We start from the raw sequence: 13,840 nt of genomic DNA on the forward strand, positions 1-13,840 counted from the left end.
AAAGAATAACACAGACAAACATCCAAAGGAAGAACAAAGTCTGTGTTCATTGTGACACTGATGAGGGTTGAGACAGAAACACTTTTCTTCTTCACTGTGATATATATATATATATGAAGTGGCGTGACAAAAACACTTTCATAAAATATCACGTGGACTTCATTAAAAATGTCAGAGTTTATTCTTGTCACATGTGTTTAAGTTGTAAACACTGTTTAAGTGTTATGTTTCAATTGTTTATATTTTAATATTTTACTTCTTTATTATATTTTATCCTTTTTTGGCAACTTTTATTACATTTCACCCCATTTCTTGTTTTTCTGTATGTTTCTTGTTTTATGTATAACGCTAAGACAAGATTTATTTCAAAAATTACAAGCTCCTTAATTTCAGAATAAGGTTTATCCTAATTACAGACCATACCATTGTGCATTGGTAAAATAAATAAATACTAAAAAAATTATTTAAGACCCTAATTCCCTTTAATCTGGCAATAAACATGCCCGCACATAATGTCGGCCTCACAGGCCTAACTAGGTGTCAGTTCAGATAAATGGACATGTTTGACGTGTCCTAAACAATATGTTAAATTTCTTAAAAACACCTCTCTTTTCACCTCTGATGAGTGCATTGACACTTCCTGCTATACAGCACCTGGGCCTATTGTTAGCAGACAACATACTCACAGTTACCACCGACTTTGGCGCAGAGTGGAGAACTGCTGCTCACATTAGCATTACAAACACTATAGACCGCAAATACACACGAGTGGCAACTTTTCCACGGAAGTGAAAGCTACTGTCGAGCAGATCTGTTAGAATTCACATGCACAAAGAGTCTAGGAGAGAAATCATAAAATCTAAACATTAAAAGCTGTCACGTAATAGAAATAAAACGTGTTAAAATTGACGGCAAAACACTTGATCCTTGTATGGGATCCTTGTGTGTGAGAAGTTTTCAATGTTTGTAAATAATGTAAAGAATTAGTATTATATTATAACTATTTGTTTGGTCAACCACAGACATTTATATTTTTCTTACCCATATCATAGATTTTTCATTGTTTAAAAGATAATTCATCCAAAAAATCGGTTGTTGGTAACTGAACAACAACAGGACCACTATCTTGCATTGGTTTCCGGTTAGCAACATTCTTCAAAATATCTTCTTTAGGGTTCTGCAGAAGAAAGCCAAACAGGTTTGAAATGACAAAGGTTAAGTAATTGATGACAGAATTTTCATTCTTTACGTAAACCTCTGCAAAGTGTTTTTTTTGGCTTTATTGATTAAAAAAATAGTTTGGGTGCACCCAAAGGTTATTGTTGTTCACTAAAACTAAATTTTGGTTAATTAAAATAAAAAAATTGCCTTAAATATTATTAGAAAAACTTAAACTAACAGAATTACAAATGTTACCTTAGCGATAAACCGAAATAAGTTATGGCACTAAAATGATTAAATGAAAATAAATAAAAACTCAACTAAAACTGAAATAGAATACATAAAACGTATATAGAAACATAAAAAAGTTGCTAGAAATGACGAAATTTGAAGCTAATTCTAATTATTATTAAAACTGAAAAAATCTATAATAACTCCCACCCACAAACACGCCATACAAGACTTAAAATGATTCCAAGGTTTACTACAGAACATTGTACAATTATAATAGGGTGTTGACTATAAGACTATGATATTGTATATGTGGTATAATACTATGTTAAAACAATTTGTACAGTATGAAGAAAATTCCAACACAAAAGTTTATTAATAATTTTTGATAAATGTTGCGTAATTTAAGTGCTACCGCCACTGTAATACCACCGCAATACCTTTAAAGAGCTGTCTTTCTTCCTTCTATGTTGTGCACATGCATTAAATTATAAATTCCCTCTTTCTTGCACAGGCTGTGTGTTGCTATATAACCAACATTTCAGTAATGTGTCCACACAAACCCAGGTCATAACAGCTTCATTTAAATGCTAAACACACAAACCCAAATGATATAGACCAATTTAATAACTCTCATGTGGTTAAAAGGAAAGCTATTATTTTTCACTGTTCAGTCTGCATACAGCTTGCAAGGACCTGTCTACTAGCGAATCAGCACCATCAGTTTCATATTTCGGTAAAGGCCTCCTGTCATCATACTTCTTATCATACATACATACCAGCTCATTATCACACGGGCCCACTGCCAGCATACCTCTAGACTACCGCATAAACGTGAAAGAAAGACAGGAGAAAGACTGATGGAGGTTGAGGAGAGGTTTGAGAAAGTGGGAAACAAAAAGAGAGTGGGAACACATGAGGGTTTATTTGTGGCTAGTGCCAATTTATCTGATGTACAACAGGCCTTAAAAGATGTCAGCCAAACACCCAACCCCCTCCCCCCAAAATGTTTTGAAACCAACTCTTCTTCCGCGGGACACATACAAATTATTTATAGCCAAGCAGCTCTTTTCGATACAATAAACATTAAAGGTGACCAAGGCTGTCAAAATGCTTCAAGTTTCTCACACAGAGCTATTATGGCCTCAGAAAATATAGAATGAACAATATGAGATGTATGGGCTCTTTTTGTCCTTTGGAGAGTTTGACAGCCCATGATCTTTCATTGCATGTAAACATTCTCATGCAAGATAGAAGGTAATTTGTTGATAAAGTAGATGTCGATACCATTTTAATTTGGGGGGTTTACAAGAGGAAAGAAAGTAAACCATTATGAGATGCAGTTAAAGGCGTGGTTAAAAACACGGTTACACTTTGATCTTCTGAAACTAATGCGACAAGACTTGAAAACACTGTAGCAGAACTGAAACCATGTCTCAATTAGTCATGAATGTGTGACATTAACATTTCATGAGCACTCTTTTAAACACAAAAATAAACCCAGTACCTCATTGACATCCCAAATGCATAATGACTCAGTAGGCTTATGAGCTTTCCAAATGACTAATTGTTGTAAATTTTGTCAAGCAATTGACACCAATTGTTTTGCTTTATTGTTTAGATAACGTGTGTATAAATACGTATACCCGGAGTAAGTTAAATTATGTATGCTTAAGTTATACAGTCGTGGGTTGGGTGGTGGGGTCAATGGGTTTTTTGGGAGATGTCAGTGAGCCACCCAATGACACACACTGCTACTACTGAGAGTCCAAGACAGATCAGAACATGCGGAAGACACCAAACAGACACACATACATACAGGCATAGTGTCAATATATTAGCGAGGACAGTGTTTTTATGCCTGGCTAGTGTCAGTCTTCACTAGTATAGTAAGCACATGTAAACACTTCATTGTAATGTCCCAGTGCTTTAGTACATGCTGGCCATGTAAACAACAGGCAGTGTAAAGAAGCCCTCCATCAATAATGTTTACCATGAAATTAACAAACTCGTCAGTGTACTAAATTAGGACCAATGAAAATATAATGGATGATGTTTTATTCTTGGCTCTTGATGCAACAGATGAAGACAAAGAACAGCAGGAAAATCCTTAGGGTCTTGCAACTGTGGTTCATATAAACCATGGTTACATTTGCATGGTAGCCATTCTATTAACACACACACACACACACACATATATATACCGTTATAAATATATGTTTTAAGTTAAAGGAAACATGCAACTAGAAAGTCTGCAAAATATTGATATATATTATATATAGGCAGATACCTATGTATAGGGTAATACTATGTAAGTCGCTTTGGATAAAAGCCTAAAACATAAAAAAAATCTCATTGCATTCTATGCAAATATTGCATTGCTAATACCAATTGAATAGATTGTGAAAGAGAAAGATAGGAGGGGAGAGAGAAAATTGTTTATTTATTAACAGGTCCCGAGGCAGCGAGTCTAAACCGATCAATAGCTCGTTCTCATCGGGTAAAGAAAAACAATTTCCAAGTGACACATTAAGCGCTTTGAGATCATCGAAGATAACATTCTTATTACAAGCGTTTGAAGTCACTCATTCCCAAGTGCTTTTGGTTCTCCATATCACACCTCTGTTCTCAAAAGCCCCAGATAATCGTGTTTCATTTCTCCGTCACATCTGCAAAAACACAGCAGCTTTCGCCGTAGAAAGGATGTTTTGACATTTTACACGAGAGTAAGCAACCGCCCGTCTGAAGTGAAGTCATGGGCGGAGCTAGGCAACGTTCCCGACGCCTGCAGGAGCCAATCGGAGTCGAGCGCCTCTGCGGAGCTATAAATGAACTCTGGTTCCCGTCTCGGCTCAGTAAACCGAGTTACGAGGCTGAGCTGCTATCGCCGTATTTATTCGTTAAAGGTGAAGCGGGTTGTTTGTATGCTGTCGGTCGACTTCACGGAATCTCTGGATATTTCCTTACAGTTTTCTTTCGTACGGATAGTAGCTTATTTGACCAAAATGCGCCTGATTCAGAACATGTCGACCATTGCGGAGTACCCGAGCGCAGAGTGCCCATCCAGTCGGGTTATCAAGATGGCAGTGATCGGAGGTAGCGGGGTTGGGAAAACCGGTAAGTTGTGGACTAGTTTTGCAATACAAATCAATAGTCGTTGACGCATGTTACACGGGACAGTTTCCCGCAAAATGGTGGAAGTTATGGGTAATAACGCTCGTTTTCTTATCTCTGTGCAGCGTTGGTGGTACGTTTCCTCACAAAGCGATTTATTGGCGACTACGAAAGAAACGTCGGTGAGTTTTCCTTCTAATATGAAGTATTACGCACACGCGTTCAATGCATTCAAACAAGAGCGATGTTTTCATTATATTAAAGCGTGTAACCCCCGTTCATCACAGGCAACCTGTACTCCAGAGAGGTGCAGATCGAGGGAGAAAAAGTAGCCATTCAAGTTCAAGACACACCGGGAGTTCAAGTAAGTTTGCTCGACGCATAAAAGTTTTTCTATGCGCCACCTCACGCGCATTTGTTACTCCGTCATGCAAGTCTCCCAACATCTTTCCCACGCCGTTTCTTCACGGATGAGATGCGCAGAAAGCGCGCATACCCACGCCTTTTGTCTTACCTCTTCTTTTGTATTTCTCGGGGTTTGTGTTCAACACTCGGGGTTAATTTAGCAGCGTGACCCCCTGCTGTTGCGCGTGCGTGCGCGTCCACGTACTGTACGGTTCAGCTCGAGGGAAGCTCTGTGGGATAGTCAAAGCAGCGGTTGGGAGGTTTCGCCGTTTCAGCAGCACCCAGCGGGTTTAAGGACACGAATAAGCTGCTCAAAACGGTTACAGAAGCCCGGCCCCTTTAAATTACCCGTCGGCTTTCAAAATTACAGAATGGGGTTAAATTCAATTACAGGCGACTTCTTTCAGAAAGGCTTTAGTCAGAGATTTCAGTGCCAAGTTTGGCAGCCGAGGTTCGCTTTGGAAAGCAGTCAGTCGGGCAGGCGTCCAAAAGCACAGAATAGCCTTTTTTTCTTCGGACTGGGGTGAAAGACTGTAAGTCTAGCCGGCTATTTCTCCCAGTTTGGTGTAACGAGAACTGAAGCCAAAAGCAAATGCTCTTTCTCAGGAAACAGTATAGCAAACGGAGATCACACTTCATTCGTCTGTATTACGTTGTGGAAAAAATACAGACAAGCCAGTGTTGTAGGACTAACTGAAGGAATATGACTGGATGGAAACGTATAGGGACCATACTAAGTTCGCAGTGGAAAATGTATTTTAAAGCTTGTCAGATAACACTATTGTCTTTGCTTTTTTCAGGTGAATGCTAATGGACGGAGCTGCACCGATCACGTCGCCCGTGCCATTCAATGGGCAGATGCAGTAGTTATGGTATATTCTGTGACGGACCGGCGAAGCTTCGACCTCATCGGCCAGCTCCACCAGCTTGTTAGTCGCACACACAGGGACAGGTCCACCAGCGTGCCGATCATCCTAGTGGCCAATAAAGCCGACCTTCTCCACATCAGGCAGGTGGATGCCCAAGAAGGACCATTACTGGCTTCGGCATTAGGTTGCTCCTTCTATGAGGTGTCTGCTAGTGAGGACTACAGCCAGGTCCACGGTGCCTTCCACCGATTGTGCGTGGACCTGGCCAAGCAGCAGCCTCCGCTCGTGACCCCCATCAATGCAGCTTCGTCGGGGACGGAGAAGAAAAGATCGCCCCTCATCCCACGGCCCAAATCCCCCAACATGCAGGACCTGAAGAGGCGCTTCAAACAGGTGCTTTCAGCCAAGGTCCGGACTGTCACATCAGTGTGAAGTTTCGAGGAAAGCGGGTGTCTGAAAAAGAGCCAAAGAAGTGGTGCAGGATTGAGAGGAGGAGGAGATCTTAGCAGAAGATGCTGAATGTATAGATCTCGCTCTTTTGAAGTTCCAGAGTCCTGTTGCTGATCGCAGACCAGTAACAAACAGAGGCCCCTGAACCTTGACCTCTGATTGTGTCATGGTTGCTGAAAAAACAGAGGCTGTAACCGTAGCCTCGTGAACTTTAACATTTCCACTTGACAATCACAGCGCTTGTGGACACTTGCTGCTGTCACGTATCGCTATGTGGACACAGAAGAAATCTGGGAGGTGGCGTCTTTTAAAGAGGGACAAAGATAGACTTGCGATCGATATACTCTGTGATAGAACTGAATGAATCATACGTACGCTATTTAATACAGTGTGCCTTACCTGGGAGTTTTTAGATGCGTTCTCATGGCAACAGAGACTGAAGGCCACACAGAAATGACTATTTTAAGAATTGCATTTCTTAAAAGCCTGAGAGAGTTTTTTTCCCTTGTGGTCAAGGCTTTCACCTCGTACCGCAGAGGCGTTCTCTGAATGCAGGCATTGTTAAAGGACAAGGTGCTCAAGCTGAGCATACAAAAAGCATGTGTATGTCTATCTCTTGCTCTGTCTACGGTTCAATTCTTGTGTGTACGAGGTCAGAATATTTCTTCTGGTTTTATGTAAAAACTGTGCTGCGTGCCACTTTTCAATAGTGGAATAATAGAAGACTTGTTTTGTAAATGCACTTTAAAACTAGCCAAGAGGGCTAAAGCTCAGTTATTTATTTATTTGAACATTTTGTGACGGGGAAATAAAGACTTTCTAAGAAAAAATATTGTATTGGTTTTGAATTTTTTTTCAAGCATATCAATTCAACCACAACATACACGTATATGCACAGATGCAGTCATTTATCCCAAATAAATATGCTAGACAAACATCCCAGTCTATCCTATGACATGCATTAAAGACTGATCTAATGCACGTGACAATCCGTAAAACTATCAAAACCACATTTTTAGCTTCATATATCAAACAGCTTATGAACTGTGCATGTTTGAGTTATTAATACATAAAGCTCAAGTCATTAAAATGATAAAAGACAACAAAATGTAGACATTTTAATAGACAAACTCTAACTTCTAAATGACATCCTTGACACGGTCTATGTTGCTACTTGCTAGCTCATTTCAAACCAACTTCCAAACACTGTGAATTAAAAATGGCATTCCCAATGCATGTTATACTTCAGATGCACACCGTCTTATCTATCTGTAAAGGATAAAGCCTTTATAGAGAATAGGGATGATCAAGTCTGAATGAAACGCCTAAGTGAGCGAAGAAAAGAGATATCGGCTCTAAAAGATGTCCACACCCTTTTTTGACCTCTGCCCTCTTTCCATCTGTCACTGCCTGTCTACTAACATGCTCAACAACAGTGCTAAATCGACTGAAAGATGAGGAGAAAAGAAACCGTGAGCATCAATGTGTGCAAATCTGTTGCCCACACTATGAAAAAGTGACTGTGTGTGCAGATTTTCATCACATATGCGAGAGAGTGAAAAGTGCAGGATTTACACTGTGCTGACTATGGGAAAAATAATGACTACCATTCACTGAACTCACGCTCACACACAAATTACACACATTTGACTGTAGGGCCAATCATAAAACCCTTTATTTCAAAGAAATCTTTGAGATTCGTTGGTCATATCCAGCAAAAGCATAACATTTTGGAATGGGATGTTGCGAGATATACAAAACACATGTTAATGATTTATCAGATACCTCAGAAACCCCAACACACTAAAGGGGAACTTAAGTTGGACTGAATGCTTTCACACTTTCAGCAGCCAAGGAAGCGTGAGTGGTCAGTGTCTTTACACTCCAATGTCAGGTTTGAGTCTGTCTGTGTTGAACAGTAAGTGGGGAACATCAGAAGGTTTCAGCAATCTAGTGGCCATTACTAGTACCTGAGAAAAGACAAAAGAAACAGTTTAGACATTCCACAAGGAACTTGCAAGACTAATGGAAGGACATTTGTAGGTGGTAAGTAAACCTGGGCTGATCTTTTCCCAAATCCTGAATCATAATATAGGGTATAAGGTTGAAACAGGACAACTGGTACAATTTTGCAATGACCACTTCTGAGGATTGACGGATCACTAGATGTGTAAATGTTTGTGCAATCAAATCTTTGACAGATATTTCGCTTGAGGTACTTCCAAACACAGATTGATATTCACATTGTTCTTTGAAACTTTCTTAGCTGGGAAGGTTTTGTTATAATTATGATTTTATTTTCAAATGTTTTTTGGTTTAGTGTTATACATTTACGCTTTTATCCAAAGCGACTTACAAATGAGGTAAACAATGGAAGCAATTGGAACATCAAAAGCCATAAGTGCAGTAAACTGGTCTCATAGCCTACCACAGTATACAAAGCTACATGTTTTTTAAAGATGGAAAGAGTCGAAAATATATAGAAGTCAGAACTAATCGTTCTGGTGCTGACGGAAGAGATGTGTTTCCAGACGATTCTTTAAGATGGCTTGTATCAGCGGGCAGATCATTCCACAAATGTGGAACAGATCCAGAGAAGGTACATGAGAGGGTTTTTTCCCTTTTTTGGATTGCACTACAAGAGGTAGCTTAGGGATCTGGCGGGTACATAAGTCTGTATTAGTGAGTGAAGATATGGGGGTGCCGAAACAGTAGTGGTCTTGTAGGCCAAGAGCAAAGCTTTGAATTGGTTGCGAGCGACTATAGGAAGCCAATGTAACTGAATGAATAGAGGAGTGACGTGTGCTCTCTTCGGTTCATAGCAAAACGTCGAGGTTATTTAACAGATAGCCTTCCTAACCGGCACTATCCTGATATCTAACGTTACAACTACCTCATCAACTTTCCCTAGTCCTACTCCGGAGACTCAAAAAAAACTTGGAGAGGCACAAATAGAAGCAGTCTAATTTTGTGATAAATATTCAACTTTGGAGTCTGCTGGCTAAAACCAGCTTTGTCTTCACTGGAAGGGTAAGTCAACTGTGTTGTTAGCTAACGTAATCAACTCTAGCTGTCCTTTGTATAGCCAGCATAGCTAAATCGCTGTGAGTAACTTTACAGTAGACATCATTCATGAAATCAAAATAAAATGATTCCCCCTTTGCATTTCGCTGCCTGTGCTGGCATCCTTGTGCACAGTAACTGTACACTTTGATGAACAGTCTGGTTTTAAATTATTGTTGGACCACTGTCGATATCAATGCTACAGACCCTCTAACGTTCTACTGAATGCCTGCCCAAATTGCAGAGTTTCGACTGTGTGACGTCGACCTCCGGAGCTCTATTGTATTGCACACTAGTCTATTGTTGATATTTTAAAGCCGTTCCAACAGCATGTGAAAACAGAAAGGGACTGTGGCCGGCCGATTTACATCTCTTCCTGTCTTGCTGGAAAGTTATTGGCTAGAATAAGTAGGCCAGAATTCTCTATGCATATTGTATTAAAGACGAACAAGACTGCATCTGCTGATGCACACGCTGAGGAGAAAATATTTCTTCTATTAAAAAGTAGAAAGATGACTGATTTGGAACTTCATTTAAAAATCTAATGTATTTACAGAATGATGAGTACATGTAATTAACAAGACGTTTAAATAATATAGATTATTGGTCAAGTGTGGTGTAACTTTATTGAGAACAAGATGCCCTAAATTCCCAATATACAGTATTTCTCTCTCTCACATGCACACACATGCACACACACAGTTGTGGGCTGGGGTCAGACTGTGTGTGGTCTTTCTATTCTCTGAGGGTCTACTCTCTGCTTTCATTATTTTTGATTAATCATGACATGACATCAACAACACTCATTTCAAACACACACACACACACACACAGAAAAATATACAAAGGGTCCTGTGATGTTTATAGGAAAGGGTCCTATAATTTAAGCTAAAAACACCACAGAAAGAAAAACCTATGGTTTACAATGGTATTTTTCATGAGAGCTCTGACAAATGTTAAGTTTGAGTACTTTTCATTCTTGATTGTTTGTTTGTGTCATTTTATATAGATATAGTTATATTTAAAGATATAAAAGCTATATTATGCATCAAGCCCAATTTTATTGATTTTTCAAATTTAATTTCATACAGTTTCATACATTTGCAGATGTTTTAATCCATAGTGATGTATAGTGCATTCAAGCTTTTCGTTTAATCAGTTTGTGTGTGACTTCCCACCTGAGTGCCAGACTTATGGTTGGAAACAACTTCACGGATGAGGCGGAGTTCTGACGGCGTAACTCCACCCACCAGAAAGAGAAACAAGAGCGGATGATCGCTTGGACGGGGCCGATTAACCTGTATAAGGTATAACAGATAAAAAAGATAAAGAGCACACATATGCACAGATATACATACATCTCCCCTTACATAAATACAGAAATGTAGCAAGTGTATGTTTGTCAATAAAAAATGTAATTTCGGACATCTTTGGTACATGTGTGTATTTATTGATTATTTCAGAGTTCCATACAAAATATCGGACACACAAAATGCTCAAAGGGCATCTTGACACGCTTTCTCACGGACACAAGTGAGCACGCTCTCGCACACATGTGGATGCTCTATTCGAGTGAGTCTGTGCAGCACGTGGAGTGCCACTCTGTGTGACTGGTGGGTTAGACAAAATGGTATACTGTGATAGGCGGAATGAATGAGTGGGTGTTTAATAATAATCAGGCAATTTGAGAGGGACAGCCAGGTGGGCAGATCTCAAAGCGGGGCTGTGCTGCCACGTGGACCCCAAACTGGCATGGACAAACATGTGTAACAGAGAGAGAAAGGAGAGGGGGTGTGATTTGTGGTAGACACAGCCTCCACTTTACTGCACACTGCAGGTGAATGAAGAAATCACATTATAAATGTGTACACATACACAGAACACACACAAGGGCATCCCAGAGAGAGAAGCACACAGCTAACATGTGCATGAGTATCAACGTGTTCATAAACATTTGAGAAAAAAGAGATGTATTGCCACAACTCCAACTTTAGCCGTTACAACAGAACAGTGACCTTATAAAATGTATATCAAACAAAATCATCCTTTAGCAACACAAACACGGTTTCCTTCACTAATGATAATGTCAAATGTTATAATATACACAAAAGAGTTTTCCAGGCATTTCTGCAGGATATTTAACAGGGATGTAAACACATACATTTGTTATTTGCCCTTGTCATGGTTGTTATATAAAATTATTGTAAACAAGGAAGCACATGCTTGTAATCCAATTACCCATTATAAACACACAAACTATCACTATCTCATTAGAGGTATAAAAATATCTCTTAAGATCTCATCTAAAAGCATGCATATATTCAGGAAAAATATCCTTAAAGCTGTAATTAATATTTTTGTTTTGGTTAATAATAAACAAAAATCAGTTATTGTGTTCAAACGCGTATACTGTATATGTGATACAATTTGGGCAATTGGTAAGATTTTGTTATAAATTACGTATAGAAGTATTTTAATGTACTCAAACGGATCCATGATATCCGGCATCCGATAAATAGCCCCAACACCATAGTATGAGAAACATCCCCACATCATGATGCTTGCGCCACCATGGTTCACTGTCTTCACAGTGTACTGTGGCTTGAATTCAGTGTTTGGGGTCGTCTGACAAACTGCCTGCGACCCCTAGACCCAAAAAGAACAAACTTGCTTTCATAAGTCCACAAAATATTGAGCCGTTTCTCTTTAGGTCAGTCAATGTGTTCTTTGGCAAATTGAAACTAATCCGCACATGTTGTTTTTTCAACAATGGGACGGGGGCTTCTTGCCGATAGCTTGGCTTCACATAATTGTTACAGTACTCACAGGTTACATCAGACTTTCTCTGGTCACCCTGGAGCTGATCATTGGCTGAGTCTTTGCCATTTTGGCTATTCTTCGATCCATTTGATTGGTTGTTTTCCATTTTCTTCCACATCTGGAACATGGTTGCCATTTTGTAGCATTTTATATCATTTTAGTGGAGCAGCCTATCATTTTCATTCACTTTATATGTTTTTGCCTCGCTAATATTTTTTCATCAAAGTACACTGTTCTTCGGAACAATGTCTGTAAAGACCCATTTTACTCAGATTTTCATAGAGACATGCACAGTACAACATTTGCTGCCTTCTCCCTTACATAAGGGCCATTTGTTTGACACCAGTTTTTTCACAGAATAATTTACCTTTCTATTTAAACTCCACACTGCTATTATTGTCAACACGCCATTTTCAATTAATGATTCAATTACACAGAATTAGCATCATGCAAGTCATGACTATCGGGTCTGTTGGATTTCTATTGCTCTACTACACCTACTAGTAAAATATTTACCATTTGAAAATATAATTTCTACCAAAAACAGTGACTGATCTGGTTAGTGATGTTGGACTGTGATTATTTTGAACATAACTGTACATAGTATGTCCGCACACAACATTAGTGAACACTGTTTCTGTGCATTTTGAATTGCCAATTACCATTTTAAACAGAGAATTTGTTAATAGACTGATATGTTTCTGATGTTTAGACTCTATCAACAAGGGTTTCGTAAAATATAAACAAGATGGTTCAATATATTTGTATATAATACATTCTCTGAGCATTTTTATGTCACATCCATAACGCAAAATGTCAAGTCCGTAACGCTGGAATTGCCCAACTACCTAAATGAAGATTGTCATTGTGTGTATACCCTTTGAAATATGTGCATAATTTGCATAATGTATATTCATAATTGTGTTTGGTTAAACATGTACCTTCATGAACATGCTGAAGCCAGTCTTGAGAAGGTCAGTGAGTCCCCCCGACATGTGCTCAATATCGGCGCATTCACGTTTTTCTGGGTGGAAGATCTCCTCTAGCACCTGTTTAAGGAATGGGCGGTACGTAGCCTATAAAAAACAGAGAAAATCAATTAAATCAACATATGGGTTTGATGAATTCCTGGAGAGATCCGAAGATTTAAAGAATTATGCAAAAAAATACTGCGAAGACGCTTTTCAATCCACTTATACACAAACACTCCACAGGTGTCCTACAGTGTATGTTGATTTCAATGGACCGATTAGTATGCAAAGTGCGCAGTCTTTCGCTTTCAAAGAAAGAGAAGTATTCAAGAGAATGGCAATTGGTACATGGTTATAGCTGTGAGGATTATAGGATATGAGCGGAGTACCAATACAACAAAAATGTTTAACAGTAAGAGCATATAAGCGTGTTTTAAAGTGACATTCAATACTATTATATCATGACAATCCATGAATCTTTGGTGAACAATTTTATTTGCAAGAAGATAACCATAACGGGATGATAACAAACCAAAATACAATATCGTGGACTACCCACTTCCCTTGTTATAGTGCTTTTGTAATGTTTTGTTGTTGTTGTGTAAAGAGTGTGGAGGCAGACAAAAGCAGGTTTAAAAGTGAGGGTCGTTCAGAGCACTTATTATCCGCAACAGATACAGCTGGTACCTGTGAAAATGAAGACCCCGTAATGGGATGATTCACACTTTCCCTGAATGTCAATGTAAAGCGGGGCCA

At 39.1% G+C, this 13,840-nt stretch overlaps 2 protein-coding genes across 2 annotated transcripts in view; one reads left to right on the plus strand and one right to left on the minus strand.

The window, feature by feature from the left end:
* Window positions 1-4,169: 4,169 nt before the first annotated feature.
* Window positions 4,170-7,055, plus strand: rasl11b (RAS-like, family 11, member B). The gene is made up of 4 exons (XM_079474169.1): window positions 4,170-4,509; window positions 4,632-4,688; window positions 4,794-4,870; window positions 5,712-7,055. The coding sequence occupies exons 1-4, from the start codon at window positions 4,221-4,223 to the stop codon at window positions 6,210-6,212; spliced, it is 924 nt and encodes a 307-aa protein (XP_079330295.1). The 5' UTR covers window positions 4,170-4,220; the 3' UTR covers window positions 6,213-7,055.
* Window positions 6,970-13,840, minus strand: part of scfd2 (sec1 family domain containing 2) — a 93,026-nt gene continuing 86,155 nt past the window's right edge. The window contains exons 7-9 of the mRNA XM_079474167.1: window positions 13,055-13,189; window positions 10,472-10,591; window positions 6,970-8,200 (exon numbers count right to left, since the gene is read on the minus strand). Coding sequence (XP_079330293.1) covers window positions 8,108-8,200; window positions 10,472-10,591; window positions 13,055-13,189 — 348 coding nt within the window. The 3' untranslated portion in view covers window positions 6,970-8,107. The remainder of the gene's footprint in view (window positions 8,201-10,471; window positions 10,592-13,054; window positions 13,190-13,840) is intronic.

This window comes from Barbatula barbatula (genome assembly GCF_947034865.1).
Source record: "Barbatula barbatula genome assembly, chromosome: 15".
NCBI lineage: Eukaryota > Metazoa > Chordata > Actinopteri > Cypriniformes > Nemacheilidae > Barbatula > Barbatula barbatula.

What these genes read in the sequence shown, in the direction of transcription:
- rasl11b (XM_079474169.1), top strand. Translation starts at nt 4,221, where the DNA reads ATGAACTCTGGTTCCCGTCTCGGCTCAGTAAACCGAGTTACGAGGCTG. An exon ending in TAGCGGGGTTGGGAAAACCG is followed by an intron (nt 4,510 to 4,631) that starts GTAAGTTGTGGA and finishes ATCTCTGTGCAG; the next exon opens with CGTTGGTGGTACGTTTCCTC. An exon ending in CGACTACGAAAGAAACGTCG is followed by an intron (nt 4,689 to 4,793) that starts GTGAGTTTTCCT and finishes CGTTCATCACAG; the next exon opens with GCAACCTGTACTCCAGAGAG.